This window comes from Centroberyx gerrardi, chromosome 1 (genome assembly GCF_048128805.1).
Source record: "Centroberyx gerrardi isolate f3 chromosome 1, fCenGer3.hap1.cur.20231027, whole genome shotgun sequence".
Lineage (NCBI taxonomy): Eukaryota > Metazoa > Chordata > Actinopteri > Beryciformes > Berycidae > Centroberyx > Centroberyx gerrardi.
In genome coordinates this window covers 19991029-20013439 of record NC_135997.1, presented here as the reverse complement: position 1 = coordinate 20013439, position 22411 = coordinate 19991029, and the positions used below count along the sequence as shown (strand labels likewise).

At 41.7% G+C, this 22411-nt stretch overlaps 2 protein-coding genes across 3 annotated transcripts; both read right to left on the bottom strand.

Moving 5' to 3' along the window:
• Window positions 1-328: 328 nt before the first annotated feature.
• kifbp (kinesin family binding protein) lies at window positions 329-11322 on the bottom strand. 2 transcript variants are annotated; one of them, XR_011784837.2, is made up of 14 exons: window positions 10862-11322; window positions 9606-9704; window positions 9104-9183; window positions 8799-8857; window positions 7922-8046; window positions 7236-7329; window positions 6507-6619; window positions 5500-5649; window positions 5073-5147; window positions 4009-4171; window positions 3443-3617; window positions 2984-3169; window positions 2243-2457; window positions 329-2132 (listed from the first exon to the last, which is right to left on the bottom strand). XR_011784837.2 is itself a non-coding variant. In XM_071904866.2 (13 exons), exons 1-13 carry the CDS (start codon window positions 11315-11317, stop codon window positions 2319-2321), a joined length of 1914 nt encoding a protein of 637 aa, XP_071760967.2. In that variant the 5' UTR covers window positions 11318-11322; the 3' UTR covers window positions 329-2318. The 2 variants fall into 2 exon arrangements, 1 of the variants encoding a protein (XP_071760967.2); XM_071904866.2 differs by having other exon boundaries at window positions 329-2457.
• A 1095-nt stretch (window positions 11323-12417) lies between these two features.
• Window positions 12418-17248, bottom strand: mpc1 (mitochondrial pyruvate carrier 1). The gene is made up of 5 exons (XM_071904861.2): window positions 17074-17248; window positions 15506-15509; window positions 15091-15187; window positions 14109-14241; window positions 12418-13523 (listed from the first exon to the last, which is right to left on the bottom strand). The coding sequence occupies exons 1-5, from the start codon at window positions 17142-17144 to the stop codon at window positions 13499-13501; spliced, it is 330 nt and encodes a 109-aa protein (XP_071760962.1). The 5' UTR covers window positions 17145-17248; the 3' UTR covers window positions 12418-13498.
• Window positions 17249-22411: the final 5163 nt, after the last annotated feature.

Here is a 22411-nt window from a genome sequence, read left to right as displayed (position 1 = left end):
TAACACAGAGCTGCATCCTGTTGCACAGCCTCATGGTTAGTTTGGACATTGCATCAGTCAACACATCTATGGCTTCTGTTGTAATACCTTCACCTTAAAAAGATACGACTCAAATTGAGAATTTATACAGATATACACATATACAGCTTGGTATTAAATGTCCTTGTTCACACTGAGATGTTTATAACTTGATGTGAAAATGTATCTGTATCCACACCAAGTAGCAAGCGTGTGTATGCAGTTTGAAGTCAAGTGACGGGACAGGAGACTACTACAGTGTTAACATCTGTGAAAAGCGCATAGTAAAGACAGACATGACATGAAGATGTTAGTTGAGATATTATCTTTATATGAGATCATCATTAGGTAATGTAAACACAATCACAGTCTGTCAAGACATAACAAAATGGGATGGTTTTACAGACATGGATTAAGACATTTCTCCCCATGGAGCTCACTGCATTAAGGAAATTCATAGTCTGGAACAAGAGTTCTTACATTTCTTCAGTCTGGGACCCAAACTGAGTAAATTTAGCCTTTTACCCAGGGACTCAGCGCCATTAAAACAAAACAGTGCTCCTGTTACAGGGAGACCTACCAGAAACAGCCCAATGACCCATTTTGGGTCCAACTCCAGGTAAAAACAAACAAACAAAAAAACACTTTCTTAGCTTAAAACACCTCTGTGAAACTGATCCCACATCACACGATATATGAACATATTAGTGCAGATCACTTTATTCACACAATATTGGTTTATTATTATCATTACATATCTACATAAAACATGAGGACATTCTGATTCCTCAGAGAGACACAGAAATAAGTAGCCAAGTTCTAATGGGTGAAGTTGGCATCATGCAGATAAAAGTTTCTTACAAGTTACTGACAGTTTGGCCATTGTAGTTTTCAGTGGCAATCATGTTGCCGCCACAAGCCTGCGCAACAATTACCGCTAGGAAACTGACTGTACACCAGATGACCTCTAGGATGCTGGACTTCTCTCCACAGTGATGTTACGGAGGACCCTGTTACACATCTGCAGCACAAGCATTTCAGTTCAAGAAGGGGTACCAACATCCTACCCATAGTACAACCTGGTCCAACTCTGCCATCTACGAACACCAAACCCTGGTTACAGTTCAGTAGACCATATTTTTATTACCCTCAGAGAGGCGGAGAGCCGAGATGCATAAGGCCAAACAGTTTTTCTTAAGGGTGGATGCACACCGACATATTTTCTGACGATTTAGCCCGATTACGCCGTACCACACACACCTAAGGTTTTCTCATGGTTCTCGTGATCTTTGGGCTGAAGAAGTGGGAGGAGGAGAAGGCCGAGAGGAATTTGGATAACACTTTTCAAAACAGGGTGACAAAGTGCTTTACAGGCAATAAAACAATAAATAAAATCCAATATGATAAGCAATAAAAAAGGCAGGTATGAATTACGTCAGGGTCACAGAAGACACTTGACTAGTTCAAGAAAACAAGAGATCTGGTATGTACATATCCGCTCTAAGGGGACTGAGGGGACTTCACTTACTCCTAGCAACTACTTGGGTTGCAAAGGCAACATTAGTCTCTTTGACATTTCAGAGAGGAACTTTTGAAGTTTGTGGATATCCAGTGAAGGTGCCCTCTTTTTTATATCGCTCTGGCTGGGAAGAAAGTGTAGAAGTGGTGTTACCAACAGGCCTGGTTCAATTCACATTCAATTGAACATTACAGACTGTAAATAATTTTCTAATGATAAACCATCCATTCTAAATTATTTTTTATTACTTTGGGGAAAGACATTTTTAGCCCCACGACAGCGGGGGCTCTATGGACTGCATTGTCCGTCGGTCGCTCTGTTCACCACTTTTTGTCACGTGGGTGAAAGTGTACTAGAGGGGGTTAGACTCTCAATCAGGAGACCCGAGTTTGATTCCCAGTAGGAACGCTTCCACAAAATTAAATGTTGCGGGGCTGTTAAGACTCTTAGTCTTGTTAATATCAGTTTTCAAGGGAACCCACTTTCTGCAAGTAAAATTCAAAGTAGACAGACCTAAACTCTTTACTACACAGAGCATATATACCGCCTGTGAAGTACTGTAACGTGTTCAAAGGGCTTGTGAAAGCAGCATGTGACTGTACAGACTGAAAGCCATCAGCCAGTAAAACGAGCAAGAAAGTCAGTCAGTCAGCCATCCAGTTTGTTTAGTTGTTGGGAGTGGCCTTCTTTTTTAAGGTGGTTGATTTGGATTGAGTGGCTGATGGGACTTTAAATAATTAGTCATTCGGTTATTCAGTCATTCAGTCAACCGTGGAATTCTTTAGTTGTTTGTGGCCATCTTGGCTTTGAGGCGGTTGATTTTGATTGGCAGCAGGCCGACCATCTCCTGGCTCAGCTCCAGCTCTGTCTCCACAGCGGCTGCCGCCTCAGGATGAGCCTCACAGTACTGAACAACATACCTAGACAACAGGTGGAGAATGAAAGGCCTGGTAAACATAAGCATTAGGTACACAGGTAGAAAACACAAGGACTGGGAGCATGTTCGTTATGTTTTGTATTCCCTCTCCTTTTTGTTTTAAATGCTCTCAGTAAAATCCCTTCTATCCCACACCTTAGCTTGTATTTTTTCTATTTTCCTAGAACTTTCTTACCCAATCGTCCCATGGTCACAGGAATATCGTCAGATCACTTAGGCCCTGACCCCTACACGCCTTACTATTAGTTACATGTCATTTTAGCAATCTGGGTGTTGAAAGGGTGATGAAACAGACAGAAAATTCCTGTCTCTGCCTGCTCACCAATTTTGAAAAATACATAGTTGTGGCTGGCAGTAGGATGGTGGTGCGGGGGATCTGGGAGTATGAATGACAGTGGAGTCACGCCCCCCTACACACGGTGGGGGGGGGGGGGGGGGGGGATTGTGGCCTTTGGAGTCAGGGGTGGTAGACTAACATAGTGTAATATTATATGAATACATCTCCGTACTTGTAGTTGTCCAGAGACTTGTTGAGGTTGTCCAGCTGAGCAGCGGGTGCGGAGCAGATCAGTCGGCTGTGGAGTCGGGCGACTCTGAACTGGGCCACCAGAGCCGGTCTCAGAACCTCCTCCTCCAGCCGCTCTGGAAATTTCCCGTCCGGAGAACACAGAGAGTCTAGGAACATCTGGAAGTACCTGGAGGGGAGAGAGGAAAGAAGAGAGGAAGAAGAAAGAAGAGAAAGGTGGGGCGAGAAGAGGAGGGGAGAAGAGAGGAGGGAAGAGAGAAGAGAGGAGAGGAATTGCATTGATTGAAGGGAAACATGAAGGGATTTCCCTCTTATTTCAATTCATATAGAGTGAGTAAATGTGCATGTACACCCCCGTCCCCCCACCCCTCCCATCACACACACACACACACACACACACACACACACACACACACACACACACACACACACACACACTCACTTGGCAGAGGCGGAGCACAGGTGGTTGAATTTCTTAATGGTGTGGTTATCCAGAGACTGAGAGTCTGCCTGTCTGTTGGCCAGGGTCAGTTTCAGGTCCATCATCTCATTGTAGGTCTCAGCCAACTCAAACATCAACTGTCTGCGGATCAATAGGTAGTACTGGGCATTCAGGTCTATAGATAGATAGAGGGAAGAACAGAGGGAGGGAGGGAGTGAGAGAGAGGGGAAAATGAAATAGCAATTAAGAGAGGGAGAGAGAGTCAGATTCAAATCCATTATCTTATAGTGTCATCTTGTTTGGACCTTCTGTTAAATATGCTTCTGAGAGAATCCCCTTTGCAGAAAATGCTATTCAAAAAAAGACAAAAACAACTATTTGAATTATAGGTTGTCAGATGGTTCACAAGCCACTGAAGATATAGTTAATGAATGCATGGATTGTATTGTATTTCTATTTTATGATGAATGACTGACACATAACAGGAAGTTCAGCCTCATATAAGCTTGCAGACTATATGTGGTCAATGAATAAAACTGAAATAAAGTAAAAAGTTAGTGCCATACCGTTGCAGACTGGCTCTAGCATGTCAACCCGTCGTTTGTGCATTTTGCAGCGTCGCTCCAGATCCTCTTCGAAGAAGGCCAGGGACCTGAACAGAGCGCTGTGGTCCTGCAAGATCTCTATGTGGTCTGTCACATAGCCATCGATCTCAAAGTAGTCCTTGGCCTGCACAGATGGGTGGATGGATGGATGGAAAGAGACACATTAAATAGGCATATAGACAGTTCAAAGAAAAGAGAAAGGAGAGAGGTTGACTTTTTACTGTGTAGGTAAAAAAATACTTGCATGTGGTCTCTGGCACTGGGGGTGGACAAAATAACAGTACAGCCTAACAATATGTGAATATCAACTACCTAATAAGGAGTATAGGGCCAACCTTTGCCTTCAGAACAGCTTCAATCCTCCTTGATTGCTGCCATAGAATTCCTGAACTGTGGGTATAATCATAGAATTCCTGAACTGTGGGTATAATCATAGAATTCCTGAACTGTGGGTATAATCATAGAATTCCTGAACTGTGAGTAGAACCCTAGGATTCCTGAACTCTGGGGAGAATCATAGAATTCCTGAACTATGGGTAGAATCATAGAATTCCTGAACTGTGGGTAGAATCATAGAATTCCTGAACTGTGAGTTTAATCATAGGATTCCTGAACTCTGGGGAGAATCATAGAATTCCTGAACTGTGGGTAGAATCATAGAATTCCTGAACTGTGAGTAGAATCATAGAATTCCTGAACTGTGAGTAGAATCATAGAATTCCTGAACTGTGAGTAGAATCATAGAATTCCTGAACTGTGAGTAGAATCATAGAATTCCTGAACTGTGGGTAGAATCATAGAATTCCTGAACTGTGGGTAGAATCACAGTTTCCTTTTAATGTGGTATTTTAATCTTTTTCATCCTTTTAATGCAGTATTTCTGTTTTCTGTCCACCCCGGGAATGCCATCAACACCACCATTCTGTGTGTCATTTGTGTGTGAGTGTGTATGTGGGTGATGTAGGTCTATCCCACCAGAGCTTCAAAGAAGGAATGGCAAACGTGTGTGTGTATGTAGTGTATACCTGTGTGACATAGGTCTGTCCCACCAGAAATACAGCTCTAGCTTCAGTGAAGTCCAATGGCAACAAACAGCGCACCTGGAAAACAGAAAATAAACGGGTTGATCTCATCTAAAAGGCAACATACTGTATTTAATTGCAGTATGGCGCCCCCTGTTGAAACACTATCATCCTGATTCTTGTTCATTTGTGGTGAGATTTGTCTGCAACTGATTGAGCTTTTGATACATGGACTGACAGGGCTTCTCTTCTACACTGGCTACAGAGATAAAGGTGATTATTGATGATTATTATTAGTAGTAGTTGCAGTATTATAACATGGACCTTCTCTTCCAGGCTGTAGCTGTAATAGTAGCAGTACTACTAGCAGCTGTAATAGAAGTAGTACTACTAGTAGCAGTAGTAAAGGCAATTGCCACAGAATATGGACCTTTTCTTCCAGGCTGGCGATGGAGTCGAAAGTGTCTTCGGAGCCAAAGAGCTTGGCGCTCTTCCTGCCCTTCTCTTCCTCTTCCTCCTCCCCTCTTCTCACTCTCTTCAACTCCTCTTGACGCTCGACATCCAGGTCGCCGATGTTGTCCTGGGGACAAACACACACGGGTACAAGCACATATATATACATGAAATCACGTGTATATACAGACATAGTAGTGAGAACACACACACACAAGCATATGGACACAAACACACACTAACATAAGCATATAAACGTAAACAGAAATTCACAAGTAAACACACAGATATGCATTAACACACATGCAGACCAGGGTTTGACAGCAACACAAGCTACAGTCAATACAATCCTTGTTTTTGTTTTTTTGGTGATCAGTGGTCATTGCTGTGGACTTTCTTCACTGCACTTCCCAAAAATCACTGTTCAATCAAACAGTGTCACCAGTATTGCATCTTTCTGAGTCTTTTTCTTTGGATTTTCTGTTGATGAAGTTTGAGTTTCTGTAGGTAGCGCTCTTTTCTTTGTCTGTTCAGCTGTAGTGGCTATCGCTGATCATGCTACCCAGTTCGTCTACTTATTCCAAACAAACTGCTGTTGCTGCTGCTGGAAACTTAAAACGTATCGTTTCCTGTAGACCAGACAATTTTCTCCTAGGAAAGACCTACCCGACACTGGGTGTTTATAACAGCACATTTTAAAGCTTTCATGAACTGGATATCGGGTGAATCACTATCAATCAGCTACAGAGTAAACCATGATAGAGCAAAGTGATAGCAAAATGGATATTTATATATATGAAAATGTTACAGATTTCTTATTAATTCTGAAATCTATTTTGGCTGCTAAGAAGTCAAAGTGGCCAGTGAAAGTTCACTAAACAATGTAGCTGGTGGATGAAAAGGTGTTATAGACAGGCACACACACACACACACACACACACACACACACACACACACAGACACACACACAGACACACATAATACCTCTAGAAGTTTCTTGGCATCCTGCAGCAGGTTGAGACCGTATTTGATCCAGCATCTGGCTATCTCTGCCCTCTTCTGTCTCAGCTGGTCCCTGCGCTCACTCTCTGTCTCGCCTGGGTCAGACAGGGGGAGGGGGGGCAAAGGTATATAGGGAAGAAGAGAGAGAGGGGGAGAAAAAGAAAGAGGGAGGGAAGGAGCAGAGGCAGAGAGAGGGGAGAGAGGGAAAGGTTGAGAGGCAGGGAGACAGAGGTGGAGGGACAAGTTACAGTGAATGCTATACAGTTGTGTTCTCTCATGTTTGAGCTGTTGTGGTTGATTAGGGCAACACAATATGGAGAAAAAAAAAATCAGTCTGATTATTTTGATCAGTATTATAGCTGCGATTTGAAATATGAAATTTAAGAGTCAACATCTCATATCTCCATGTGACAAGGGTGAAAGCACACATTCAGAGATCAACTCCTATAACTCATGGGAATTAATGTATCAATTTCATAATGACAATAATTTTCCTTAACCTTGTTTATTTAGCATAACTGGTTAAACCATTCATATCATCCAATTAACAATAAAGCTGTCACATTTTCTTCTTCTCGCTACTCGACAGGGCACACTCTCCTCTCCAGAACAACTTAGCACTTGATTGTAAAAGGGACAGAAAAAAAGACAGTCTTCTGCAGTTAACATATACGTAGGTAGATAAAGAAATTTAGATGGATAGATACTTACTCTCCTGTGCTGCGGCCTCAGAAGGAACCTCCCCTGCCAAATCGGCAATGACAGTAGCTGCTGAGAGGCAATGTCTGCCTTCCATGTAGCGGCCCTGGAAAACACACACACACACACACACACACACACACACACACACACACACACACACACACACACACACACACACACACACACACACACACACACACACACACACACACACACACACACACCTCAGAATGGTTATCTAGGAAATAAAGTACAGTGACAACATTGCTGGCCAACACAGACCAGTTCCTACAGAATGTTTATGATTACTGCAACCAAAGACCTGATTTTATGGCATCTGGAAAATTGAACCACAATTTAAATGGTTACATTTTCTGTGATAATTCTTAATCTTAATCTCTCTTTGCTTGAGCGAGGGAGGCGCACTGAGTGTGAGAGCTGGGGTGGAGAGAGGCGAGGCAAAGGAGGTGGTGAGCGAATATGTATTTACATTCTCTAAAGACAACACACACTCACAGATTCATTAAATACATGTCCATTAGTCTCTAAAAAAGAATACATTTTAGTATTGTCACATTTTTTATGATGAGAATGCAAAATCCTTTTAGCCTAGTCATTGTTAGTTGAAGTTCACTGTGTGAGTATTTTTCATCAACATTTTGTAAACAAAATTGCCACTGCAATCCAAACCCTACCTTAGTAATGTAATACTGTGACAGTGTAGCAGCATTGAGAGCCCACTCCATTGGATTGTACTGGTTTAGCTGTAACTGTCTCTGTAGAGTACTGTGGCAGTAGGTGGCAGCACGCTCAATTTCACCTGGGACACGAAATAATACAATTATTATTACTATCAACAAATAAAACAACAAGACCCAGCGTTCTTATATTCACCTGGACAAATATGAATCCAATAAATTGGGGTTTCAGCCCCATCAAAATGCATGCAAAAAAATGCAACGATTATGAGGAAATATCCTCAAATTGCTCCTTATGAGATGAAAGCAGATGTTAATGGATTCAAATTGATAAGGAGCATAATACAACAGAAACACAGATTCCAATATGATTGAGTAGTTCAATTAGTTAGTTATCTTGCCACATACGTTCAATAAAATCCATCAGAAAACAGACTTTACTCCTATCTTAGATGGGCACTTTTAGTTTTGTGTAATTTTGAACTATCCAAGATCACAGAAATAATGTGAATTCTGTTTACAGGAGGATTACGTGTTTGTTGCATAGCAATACAATATGTGTGGAATTAATTTGCATAAGTATTTTATGCAAAGAAACTATACACACCAGATGAGTTGCAATTCTTAGCTATTTTGGGACTCAATTTCATGTGATTTTGATGCCGAATAAAAGCGTGATTTAAGTATTTTTAAAAATAGCTTCTCCCAAAGATTTGTCAATGAACTACTAAGATGGGAACTTGGTAATATTTTGTGCAAGGGCACAATAATGTAATGGGGAGCTGAATATGGATTTGCTAATTTACAGTATTAATTTACAGTAGCCAACACTTACTTGCCTACTAATTTGCCTTGAACAACAGATCAGACTCACCAAGGTTCTTATAGACCTGAGCCAGGTAATACATGGTATGGGTGTAGGCCAACTCAAACCTAGAGAGAGACAGAGAGAAAAGAGAGGGAAAGAGAGACACAGAGGGGAAGAGGGAAAGAGAGAGAAATGAAAGAGAGAGAGACAGGGGGGAAGGACATAAATTAATATAATTTACAGTATATACGATATATAATATCATAAACAGATAGGAAGCTTACAGGGTGTTAAGAGTGTACATCTGCCTGTGTGTGTGTGTGTGTATGTGTTTGTGCGTGTGTGCGTATGTCAGTGTGTGTGTGTGTTACCTCTTGGTCCTTTCCTGATGGGTCGGCAGGTTCTCCTCAGTAGTGAAGTACTCTGCCATGTCAGTGGGAGGACTCCCCTCCTGAAAAAAACACAACCACCAGGGCTACTGACGAAGAGGATTTGGCCATTGCAGTTTTCACGGCAGCCATGTTGGCTCCACAATGTTCTTCCATGGATGTTGTATGAAACTAGTGATTCTACGTCAGCTCATCTTTTGTGTGGGGCGTGTCACTATGGTTACAATACAGTGTTACATATTCACAGCCAACACTTAGTTCTAGCCAGTCAGTAGATCAGTCAGTGAGACAATAAACCAGCCAGAAAACCAGTCAGTCAGTAAACCAGCCGACAAACTAATTGCGTGTATACCTCCTTCATGTAGCAGTGATAGTTGTCTCCTGTTCCAGCCTTTTCCATCTTGTCATTAGTCAGTCAGTAAACCAGTACGATGTAAACCAGTCAGTCAGCCAGCCAGCCAGTCGTCCAGGAAACCAATCTTACCTCCTTCATATATCGTAGGTAGATGGATTCTGCTGTTTCCAGGAAGCCCTGAGCCTCTTCTGTCTCGTCTCGTCCCGCCCAAAGGATGCCCAGCTGGTTCTGCCAGACAACACAAACAGCCAATGAGTGAGTAGTATCAAGAAATCTACTAGCGTGGTCTCAGACAGAGAGAAACTAGATGTCTTACTCAAGAATGATGTAGTTAAGCAAGCTACTTCTACTCTGCTTACACAGCATTATAATGAATCCCCATGATTTACTGTTATTGTTATAAATAATTAAGATGGGGCAGCAACAGCTTGACATGTGCTGCGGTTTGATCTTCTGTCAAAACAGCTGTCAGACCAAAACGATGATAATCATGGGGAAAGGTAACACCATGGATACATGCATTTCTGAACTTTGAACAAAACAAATGTTCTTGAGGCTTGCAACAGTAGTTACTTTTACTCTCACCCTGAACTTATAGTGTTTCTGGCATAGTTGGGGCAGGCAATGGCAAAGTATATCTGAGAATTTCTCAATTTTCTCAACAACTGAAGTCTCATCACTGAAGTGCCCTTGAGCAAGGCACTTAATAACCCCAACCGCTCCAATGGGGCTGCTCATTGGGCAGTGGTGTATGACTGGTAAATAAATGTGGATCTGTCTAAATCTGAAGTAGCATGACACAGAAAAAGAGCATGCATGCTGAGCAAACCTTCTCCAGAAAACTAAAGCTTTAAAAAATGAATTTTGCTTTTGACTGTTTTATAGATTGTTTTTGTTGATGATGAGGTACTCTGATCCTTTCCTTTTTCAACAGCTGTCAAACTGCATGAGTATTATTAAAAATGCTTCCAAATTAATTATTACAGATAAATGATCACATTATGACTGAGTTGTCACACTGGGAGTAGTGGGTGATGTGTTAATACAGGGTGGTGCAAAACCGTGTTTACACACAATTCCCTAAACATCAAGGGATGGCGTTATGGATGAAATTGTTTGTGTTGGCAAGGGATGCCGTCACCCCTTTTAAAGGGCTTTGAAAGGCGTTTACCCCTACATCAATCCCTGTTAGCTGCTTCACAGCTGCGTAGCAATCATTATCATGACCATTTCACTGGCAAATCTTTAACAGTACGATTTTTTAAATTGTGTCCTTGCTTATATCCCTGTCCTGTTTCTAAACTTCGACTTCTGCTGGAATATGTAAGAAGAAACTGACAACTAGCTAACGAAAGCTAGCGGGTAGTTGGTTTTAGCATCATTACCCTGACATGGATGAATAGCGACACATTCTCGGATGATACGCTGCATTTCTCTATCAGCTTCATGCAATTCATCAAATGCTCCTGGCCGGCTGACAGCTCCTCTGTCTCGACGTGGTTGACACCCAGGTAATACTCCACAGCTCCCAGTTTAGCGGCCCGCAACCCGGCTGGCGAGTCTCCGCTGGAGCCTCGGCCGAAGCCCTCCTCCTTCTCCCCGTCCACCGGCTGCTCCGCCGGCCGCTGCTCGCCCGTCTCTGCGCCGCTCTCATTTTCACCCTCGCCAGCCTCGAAACTCTTCAGCGAACAGTAAATCTCCCTGAGCAGCTCCCTGGCCTTGTACTTGGAGCGGAAAGGGTCGGTCGCGGGGTCTTTGCGAGATTCTACCTCGGAGAGGTTTTGGGCGGTGGTGAATTTGTCGCAGACGGCTCTCCACTCCGCGCTGTTGAGGGACGCCATGTTGACGTTATGGCACAGACTGCTTCCTTCTTTGTCTCTGTTATTTTAGAGCGGTCGGCAGCCAAGCACCAGCCGAGCGCCAGCTACTGGATTTGATGCATATTTATTCCATTACACATTTTCAATAAACTACGGGGGGCTACCATTACGTTAAAACACAATTATACTGTTGAATATGTCCAAATTACCTGTTAAATGATCAATATTTCATGAACAAGTCCCTCACCATGGAAGCTCTGTTTTGTCCACAATTTCTCTAACAACTCAGATTAGACTACTGTCAGAACCAAGTCTATATTTTTCCATAAATGGTACATTTGGTTAAATGGTTATTTTATCACATATGATAAATGTAATGTAAGCAATACAAATCATCATAATGTTACCATGAATGGTTTTGAGGTTGAAGTGCAGACTGTTCTCAGTAAAACTGGATGGCCATATAAAAAAGTATATCCCCTTGTATACACTGTCCTGCAGATTATTTTCAATAATGTAGGCATTTTAGTTGTCAAAAATGTCAGTGCAATGGCTTCAAGATGTCTGAGACCCATACATTAGCTTCATTTATCAGATTTTTGCATCAGTGTATCTCTGAGAATTCAGCCGTGACCATGTTTGGCTAGAACTCTGAAGAAGCAAGCAGTAAATTGTTGGGATAAATGAGAACAAGTAAACAATGATCTGATTCATTAATCCAGCTTTCAACAATGTTTCTACAAAAATGCTTCGGGAATTGGATGTACAATGTATGCAATTTCCCCACTAATTTCTCAATAAAGCTCTAGAGGTACTCTGGTTTGCTGTACTTGTTACTTTAATTTGTACTTTACAGCTTTGTTGAGGAAAGGGTTTGTTCAGTTATTTTCCAAGGGCATCAGGTTGCTACACCTTCTCTAGAGCAAAGTGTTGAGTGCAAACATGGAGCAATGCTCCCTGACGTCACCATGACGACACATCTGACACTGTGAAGGTTACCTGTTCCCTTGCAATGACCATGGAACAGGACTTTGGAGCAAACATGGCTGCAACTGAAAACTACAATGGCCAAACTGTACCTTAGTCTTAAACAAACTAAGTAACTAAGTCACTCACTGAACCGTGTTCAAGTCATTTATTGCCAGTTTATTCCAACAAACCCAGAGAACACAAGGAATCAGCTCATCAATCAGGGAAAAGATTAATGTGAATATGACACATTAATGTGACAGAATAAATTAATGTGAATGACACATAACAACACACAATACATGTTTGGGCAGCACTGACAGAAGCAGCTTGCCTTGTCCGGTCACACAGCATTACAACCTAGACAGCCTCAGCTCGTAACCTAATCATACAGCCTTACAATCTAGGCAGTCTCTCCATATAAAAAGATATCCATTATTTGTATCTTTTAAACATTTAATTAATCTTGTATTATTTATCATTACTGTCGTAAAATCATACCAAGTTAAACCGTATGCGTTTTCTATGGATCGTACAGTGTAACGTCTTGCTCCAGGGCGCACCAAGACAGCTGAGCTCTGTGTGTGTTCTCCCTGTTTAAATAAAGGTTAATGAACTTAAGTCCATATGCTTAGCCAGTGATATTCTGCCACAGTATGGACAACATATTGACTTCAGGCATCTTTTTCTATTAAATATCAAGCCTTTATTTAACCAGGTGAGTTGTTAAATAATAAAAAATATTTGTGTTGATGGCCTGAAAAAAGATGTTTGATGACTATATAAAGATTGCCTGAACACAGCTTGCATGTGTGCAACAGCCAGTCAAACTGGACCTAATGTGCAAGGCATGCAATGGATAGGCTGGCTTGCTGACTGTGTACATTCTCCCTCATTACATCTGTGTGTGATGCTGCATGTTGCAAAAATCTATGTCTAAGTCTAAGACTAAGACTAAAGACTAATTGATAGCAGTTGGCCTTAATTCTTGGAGAGCCACATCTGCTTTTTTCTCTCTGTGTAGTAAAAAGTGACTAAAACTTCATGAGGATGATAAATCATATTAGCATCAAGTTAAAAAAATAGGTTTAAGTGCCACTGTTTTGATGATTGGATAAGATGTTTAGGTGCGTTAGATTTGATGTCCCAGTTAAGGTGGATGTTGTAGCCACAGGGTCTCACTCTGCTGCTGGCTCCCAAAAGTGAACATTCTGCATCGGCTTCACTCTGCCACTAAGATGCCTTCTTCTTCTCCATGCTGAAATGACAGAAGAACAGTCAGACTGCGTGCCATTCTATTCTAGTCCATAACCTTGATTGAAGGGATTGTGTTGGATTGTGTTGGAGAGCAGCACTCCCTGCAAACTGAGAGACAAGCTCTACAGTGAATTAACTGACAGAATTTTGATCAGAATCGATTGTCACAATGGAAAAAAATAGTACAATAAGGCTCAGGTTGAAAACTACCAGAATTATCCTTTAATGTTTTTGAGCATTTCTTTATGGCATGTCTGTTTTAATAGAGACAAGAGAAAGAGGATGACATGCCACAAGGTTCTGAGCTTGATTTGAATCTACAATGGTCATGACAAAGTACATAGCATGCATATTAGGCTGCTGAGCCATCTGCACAAACTCACTAACATTTATGTCAACAAGTAAAGCACGCTGGTATAGCTGATGGAAATGACAACATCCATGACTCAACACTCTATAGAGCCTGACATACAGCCACCAATTTTGGGGAAACGTAGATAACACTCATGACCAACAGTATCGCTCCATGGCACATCTGTTGCCCATAATGACAAAGGAGAAAACAGTGGGCTACAATATGACTTACTTGAATTTGATGAGACGGCTTCCCTGGATTAGCTGTGCTGTCTCATTGGTCAGATGGCAAGCGAACAGTAGCCAATTACGCGGCTGCACCTTGTAGGCGAATCGCATGAAGAGCAGTGAATAGCAGGTCAAAGCTGAGAGAGAGGAAACACACGACAGTCACAGGGAGTGGGTTCACTGCTGGACAATTCCCACTACAGCTCAAACGTGTAAAAACAATGAAATTCTGGCCTTATTGCCCAAGAAAAACAATCAAATGTCGAGTAATTACAGTACAATTATTCCATATGTCATGATATAAACATCCAAATAAGAGGCATTTTTAAAACCACAACAGGTCATGAAACAGATTAAGTCTTTGAGCAAATCCTGATTCCAAAACTGAAATCACTCCCACTCCCCACTGCTACCAACACCTAATATCGCAGATTAGCGGACAGTACAAACTCTTTTCTCTGGCTTTCTGGCCTTTGGAGACTAAAAATCAGTTTTGTTCTAAAGTCAGGAAGATGCAAGCTGTTTCAATTTCACTAGTCTGACTGAACTTAATTCCTGAAATACTCTTGTTTGAGGTCCAGAAAAAAAGGTGTCTTCAGCAATAACAGACACATGTATAGTACATGTTTGGTGTTAGTAGTATTATATCTTGTCTGTGTATGTGTGTGTATCTATCTATGTGGCACCTGTGTGTTATGTATTTGTGTATACAAAACTGCTGTGTTTGTGCTACATTACATTACATTTAGGCCATTTAACTGACAATTGTATCCAGAGTGACTTAAAGAAGTGCAGCAGTAGAATAAGTTTACACTGGTGAATCCCATATTTCCCAGTAACCTTGGGATAAAGAAATGCAAATGACAACAATGTCAACTAGAAAAGAATGGGGTATGGTGTGTGTGTGTGTTCTGTATGTGTGCACATCTGTGTGTATCAGTAGATGTGTCTATGCGTGTGTATGCGTGTGTGTGTGTGTGTCTTACCAAAGGTCATCCTGCCACTGATAATCTCAGGGCTCTTCTTCATATCTGAGATGGCTGCCACAGGAAGACCCCAGTTAGCTACTGGGCCCCAGAAATGCTGTAAACACACACACACACACACACACACACACACACACACACACACACACACACACGCGCGCGCAATGACAATTTAGAATTTAGGCATTTAGCTGAGGCCCTTATCCATTATGACTTACAGTCAGTTTTGTTCAGTACAATAGTGCAATACTTGTAATACAAATATTTAATGGAAAAATCTAAAAACTAGAAAAAGGATACACCCATACACATTCACAAGCAGACGAACAGAAAGTCAGGCAAGAAGGCAGACAGACAAACCGGCAGGCAGAGAGACAGAGGGACAAACAGACAGACAGAAAGGCTGAGTACGTACCGTGCTGTTGAATGTTTTTATTTTCAGGGCAACATAGGAGAGAGAGGGACAGAAAGACACAGATAAGTCATACTGATAGGAGGGAGCTATCAGCTAAAATGGGTCACAGGCCTGTTTCTAGCAGGTTTACAAGAGAACTTGTTTGTTTTAAAAGAACCCAGGTCCCAAGGTGAGAGACTACATTTGCTCTGTCTGGGTACCCACATCACTCAAGCATGTTGTTGAACGAGGTAACATTTTCACATAGCAAGCTTACTGATTAGCCTGCACAATTTGCAGCATCGTGACAAAACACACCAGCAATAAAAAATAGTCAGTTTTGTCAGGGAGCTGGAAGAACATGGATGGTATCTAATGCCATGCAAGCTGCCATAATGTGTACACATCATGCCTTGACCAAGAGTCAGCAAGTGGTGAAATATAATTGTCTCTTCTCTTTGGAAAAGACCCAAGAGATAACCATCTTGTCTGCCTGTGGCAGCTGTAAACCAACATGGCCTCTTGCATCACTATGTAATCATTTTGCCTTTTTTGAAATTTCAAGCATGCTAATCTGTGGCAAAGGCCAGACCAGCAGAACATAGGAAATTAACCCCCAGCACAGCATGTCAAGCCCTCTAAGACAATGGTTCTTACATGCTTTTGCATCTGGATCCAAGTTTTACCTGACCATAAAGGCATACCTGACCATAAAGCCACAACCCCAACCTACTCACAGTATTTCCTTATCCAGGTTATTCTTTGTTTGCAACACTATCCAAGCCTGTCATGACCTGCCTGCCATGTCAATCAAGATGTGTTAACTGCTTCCTGAGTAAGTCATATTCCACAAAGCTATTAAAGAAGTAATGGAGATAATTACATTGGCTGTTTTGAGAGTTTGTGTGAAGTGAGAATTATCTTGATCTGCATCACCTCTTTTGAGAGCCTCATTGTTGGGTACATCGCTTAATATCTAAAAATACAATAAAAATAAAAGTCTGTACTACAGCTAACCATGCGCCCTGGCCTGAGGGCAAGCAAAAACGTTTTTTTTCTATGTGGGTCAATAGAGAATGCTATTATTATTCATTATTTACACCTCAAGGGGTCTTAAACGCTGCCAATAAGAGTTTAGCTGTTAGTTTGTAGGGCATTTGATACCATTTTCTCTCTCTAGTTTAGTTCCAGGAAGTAAAAACGGGATCACTGAATGTTTAAAGTAGTTCAAGAGTCCCCAGTATAACATTTACATATTACATTACATATTACATAAGGATTTAGTCTTCACTGTAGCAGCCAAACAGTGCAATATTTGCAGTCAACCTCGCAAGCTACATGCTGGCGTCACACAGCACAGACACAAACGTCCTTCAAAAGTATCAGAGCAAAACTTTTCAAATACAACTTAAAGTAACATCGAATTGTTGAGAAATCCACAATTTGTTGGAAAGACTCTGGTTATAACGTTAGTTGTCTTAGATCGGCAAACTAATACTAGCATAGCTAACATTAGCTACTCTTGACAGCTAGCTACATTAGCGTTGCTTTCTAACAGAGAAATGTAGCCAGATAAACCACAGGCCTACCTCATCAAATAATCCCTGAATTCTTTGCTCTTCAGGTGGTCAATTGCTTTCCGTGCGATTACCCCTGCCATGTTTGGGTTGGTGTCTTTTTTGCTCAGAAGACCTGTATTGCTCGCACGGGCTACTGAGAGCTTATTTTAGAGGGCAACTGGTCAAATTTCCGACCATAATATTGCGCTTTACGACACTGTCGCAGATTTCTCAGCGAAGAGGCGCTCTCATTTGTGTTGCTATAGGGGAGGTGTGTGGTTGCTATGCCGCATTTACCTTTATCCAGGACCGCCATTGTGGTTCCAGTAGTTCCATAAAATAAGATTAGACCAGTAAGCAAGTCGATAACCCTGTTGGCCGAAGGTTCCCATGATGTTGATTGACTAAATTAAATCCCCTTAAACAGAGAGAGATGAAGTTGTGTAGGCTAACCGAGCGGGGCAGCAGTGATGTGGTCGCAGCCCGACCGGTACAGAATGACACCTAGATCAGGTTAGGGGTTCACCCAGGGTCACATGTTAAAATATGTGGACTCATAGCAGTGCAAAGCGTGCGTTTTGTTATTATGTTGACTCATACCGGCATAAATGGAGACTGATGCCAGTTTCTTATAACATAAAAGCATGAAACTTTACAATGTCCCAGCAGGGGACTTGATCCATGGGGTGCGGCTAAAGATCCTGAACCCTCATGAGCGAGTGCACCCACTAGTTTTAAATGAGTCACAGTTCACTCAAACATGTCTACAAAGCAATTTGGTAGAAAATCTAAAAATGATCGCTCCTAAACAGGTTGACGATAACTGGATTTCCAAAATACAAGTATATTTATGTTACTTATGTGTAGAACTTAGGTGGCTAAATAATACAAATGAAAAGAAAAAGATCTCATTTATTAATATCCGTGAGATGTATGTTACTGAAGAGGCATGTGCTGCTTGAGGCAGAATCCAGGTTAATAGGAGACGATGGAGTTGCATTTTGCTCTTAATCCACATGGAGGCGATGCAGACCTTCACAGTACCATATAGCCACTACTTTCTACAGATTTATCAAAAGGCAGCCAGACTTCTGGGGTAAGACACACACACACATGTGCCCATGTGCACCCATGCACCAACGCTGTATACAGACACACACATCTGTAGGCTACATGTGCATGCATGCAGACACACACACAGGCCTACAGTTATTTGTCTGCTAAAACAAAAACACTAACCATTATCATTCATGTGACTTTATTGCTGTTGTTGTCATCAACAATAATAATCTATCTCATCTATTGGTTTAGCAGCTTAATAGAATGAAGTGGAAACCCTTCACCATTCTCCTCTGCCCCCTTCTCTGCTTTTGGTGCTTTCCAAAGCATTTTCACTCCTTCCCTCCCTCACTATCTATCCCTCCTCTCCTACCAGGAAGTAACGTGGACGACAGGGTTGGGATCAATTCAATGAATGAACTCATCAATTCCAATTCAACTGACAAATGGAAATGGAATTGGAATTTGAAAACCTACAGGAAACAGAATTTGAATTGAATTGGAATTTCAGGAAGTTTAATTTAATTCAATGAAATTCAGTGAAAGTTTTTTTGTTTTTTCTTACCACATATCTGAGATTACACGTAGTGTTATATATTATCAATACTGAATATCAGAAAATGTTAAACGTACCTTTCAGGTGGTATATGATGCATAACATGTAATCCTAATACATTATGATTGAATGAACTTTCTTTTATTTGATTCATAATGTTTGATTTATAGCCTAATGTTTAGCAAGTCAAGACAACCTCTCTTAGAAGGGGAATTTCATAGAATTCGATTGTTTCCTGTCATTCCAATTTAATTCACATTCTTTTTCCTTAGAGCATGGGTGCATTTCCAAATCCAATTCCAACTCCAGGAATGTTAGCTTGTTTGCAAAACCTGTCAGGCTGGTGCACCCAAACATTTGGGGTTGTGTGTGTTGATAGAGGGGATCACGTCAGCAACCTTTTGACCACTGGGCAGCCTTCCTATAAACCTCCTGATAACCTGCCACCCTTTAAAAGGTAATGAAATGAATGGAGCAGCCAGACATCTGTCACAAGGAGGTTTACTTTTTAACAGGATGCCTGTTTGTTTTCACTGACTCAATACAGATAGCACCTGTGTGATGCTGTGTTTGTAGATATGCAAATGTTTCACTCATATTCTGTTCAGCCTGTTGTGTGAATGAAAGACAAACAAGAGCCCTACAAGGAAAATATAACAGAATTCCACCTCTCAAATCTGTTTCTCCTATACCCCGAAGCAGCTCTGTTTAAATTCATGAATATTCATGTCTCCAACTGCTAGAAAGGAGAACCACATGTTCTGTTCTGTGGAAGGACGTATCTATTTGTTTTGACTCAATGACTGCAAATACATGACGCTGTGAGATCTGGGAGGTTAGTACAATATATAGCCTAATGATTATCTAAATTAATGAATAGATTAGCAAGTATTAAAATATTGAATGGAATAGAGTGAGCCATTCTTTTTGGGGAATCCTTGCATGCCAATATGTAGGAAACAGTAATAGGGAAACAGAAGAACATATACTTCTCCTTAGTGGGACAAAGCGTGACAGGGACACTCTTTTGGAAGATCCTCCAAGAGATATAAGAGGGAGACCTGGAAATAATTGAGAGAAGGAGAAGAAGACCCAAGAGAAGACTACGTAAGGACTGGACAATGACCGGGATATGTTACCTCTTCTGAACTGTAACGCTACGTGGCTAGGTGGTGTCTGGTGTACAAACGCCTGTTTTTATACTTTCTTGCCACGGCTGGTGCTAGCAAGGTAACAGGAACACAGGGGATAGGACCCAAATGCAGACACCTGAGGCAGAGCTGATGCAGTTCAGTGATTTTATTAACACAATGAGGTACAAAGGCTTACGGGATGGTGAGGCAGGAAAGGTTCAAAACCAGAGAAGATAGTCCAAACTGGCAAACAAATCCGACAAGGAGCAGGCAAGAATCAAAAAGTCCAATACACAGGCAAGGTCCAAAACAGGCAGGTAACAAGTCTCAGGGACAACAGAAGAACAGGATACAGAAGCTAGAGAGCAAGACATGAAGCACACGGCAACTTGACTTAACGATCTGGCAGGGAACAAAGGAAGTGAACTGGTATAAGTAGTGAAGGCTGATTAGGGAATGAGGTGCAGGTGGGGAGACGGGAGGGAAAGCTCAGGTGACTGCAGGGCTGATGAGAAGTGGGAACAGGTGATCAGGAAAGGAGGGAAAGTCTGAGGACATCTGGTGGACGGCTAGAGGATGGCAGGACTGGGGAGTTGAAGGAAAGAACATGGCCTGGGAGAAGAGAGCAGGGGCTGGAGACAGGGACCGAGAGCAATGTGGAGGGCTGGGGATGAAGGAGTGGTTGACAAGGGAAACTGAGGAGCAGATTGTGACAGGTGTGCAGGATGAGCAGAGCCGGGAGCCAGGAGAACGAGGAAGGGAGACCACGCCCACGCCAATACACACACAAACAAAACATAGACCAAGAGAGAGAGACAGACAAGGGGAAGGGGAAACACAAGGAAACACTAGGGAATCTTCTGGGGGTAACACTTTCTGTCAATTTCAGGCCACCGTAGCTCAGGGGGACGGGAGGGGTGAGAGGTTGGGTGGCGCTGGAGGCTTTGGCTGCGACTTGTGGAGGAGGACACACGCTTGCAGATGTTGTTGTAGTTCCTATGGCTGCCGTTAAATGTTACTAAAGAGTCCATATTACTTATTGTTCCTTCAATTAAAAATAAAGAGCTGTAATGTTTTGAGTCAATAAGCATTCAACTTCTTTGCAAAGTACATCCAAATTCCTTTGAATGTCCTTGAGATCCATACAGCTTGATTGGAGTCCACCTGTGGCCAATTGAATTGACTGGACATGATTCAGAATGAAACACATACATGTCTTTAGAAGTTCCTCAGATGATCATGAAGTCTAAGGAGCTGTCTGTGGAATTCAGAGACAGAACTGTGAGGAGGCAGAGATCTGGGGAAGAGAATAAAACGATTTCTGAAGTGCTGGGGGTTCACAAAAGCACAGCAGGCTTCATCATCAAGAAATAAACTACTCAGAGTCTTCCTAGAGACAGTCGTCTGACCAAACTGAGGTGACCAAGCTTCCACCATAGCTCCTTGGCTGTGGTGGGAAATCTTGCTGGAGGGACAAGTCAGTGCAGCACATCACAAATCTGCGCTGTATGGCAGAATCACCAGAATGAAGCCATTCCTGGTAAAAAAAAGGCACATAACGGTGCACCTGGAGGTGGCAAAATGGCACGTGAAAGCGTCATAGCTTCACTGATGTGGTCCTCCATGTGAGCGATCAACAGCAAAACAATGAAAATAGGTTCTTGACTGGGGACATTTTCTTGGCCACTAATGGAGATAACTGATGAATTAAGCTCTTGCCAAATCCAGTCGGAAGAATGACTAAAATATTATCTCCTCGAGGAAAATCCTTCACAACTGACTTCTGTTCGTTTTTTAAGGATTTTATGTTGTCCATTTCAAACAAAACTGATTCCAAAGCTGCATCAATTAAGCTATCCCCGAGAGCCGCCATTGTTGTTTTCAAAATTCAGCGGTGCTGATTGGCTGCTTATATTCTGAGTGGAGCTGAAACCCAATCCAGTGATTGTGTGCACGGTTCTGGCTGGTTTCAGGAGGCTAACAATTTAGTTTCCAACAGTGACGCTAAGCAACCAAATCAATACTGGAATTCCAAACAAGAATGTGAAAGTCCTAAATCCAGGCATTAATCCCATTGAAAATCTGTGGAATGACTTGAAGGTAGCCATCCAACTTCACCAAGTTTGAGCATATCCGCAAAGAATAATGGAACGAAATCCCCAAATCCAGATATGCCATGCTGATATAGATTGATTCCCAACCAAACAACGTATGATTAGATATTGTACAGTGTACTGTACAGTGAACATTCCTCTGGTCAATATTTTGCACATTCCTGCACTAACTGTACAGCTTTTCCATTTCACTTTAATAGCAGATATATTGCACATTTTTTATTATATTTTTTCATATTCTGTATTGTAAATATCTCTTTTTGTTTTTTATATTTATGTTCTTGACTTGCAGTACTTGTTGTGTTTTTTACTTCTACTTTCTTATTTTTCTCCATGTTTATTGTATGCACCTACATACCAAGGCAAATTCCTTGTATTGTGAACTTTACTTGGCAATAAACCTGATTCTGATTCTGATATTTAGTTATCAAATCTAAAAAAAATCTACAGAGGCAAGATGGGTGTATTGAGCGTGGTCGAGTGGCTTCCATGAGCCAGGAACGGCC

Bases quoted from the DNA above. Each gene is read 5' to 3' on its own strand.
- kifbp (XM_071904866.2), bottom strand. From the start codon at position 11,317: ATGGCGTCCCTCAACAGCGCGGAGTGGAGAGCCGTCTGCGACAAATTC. The intron at 8,858-9,103 runs GTAACACACACA...GTCTCTCTCTAG, and splicing joins CATCAGGAAAGGACCAAGAG to GTTTGAGTTGGCCTACACCC. The intron at 3,170-3,442 runs GTGAGTGTGTGT...TCTCCCCTCCAG, and splicing joins CTGTGCTCCGCCTCTGCCAA to GTACTTCCAGATGTTCCTAG.
- mpc1 (XM_071904861.2), bottom strand. From the start codon at position 17,144: ATGGCAGGGGTAATCGCACGGAAAGCAATTGACCACCTGAAGAGCAAA. The intron at 14,242-15,090 runs GTAAGACACACA...CCTCTCTCTCAG, and splicing joins CAGTGGCAGGATGACCTTTG to CTTTGACCTGCTATTCACTG. The intron at 13,524-14,108 runs GTAAGTCATATT...CTGTCATTTCAG, and splicing joins AGCCGTCTCATCAAATTCAA to CATGGAGAAGAAGAAGGCAT.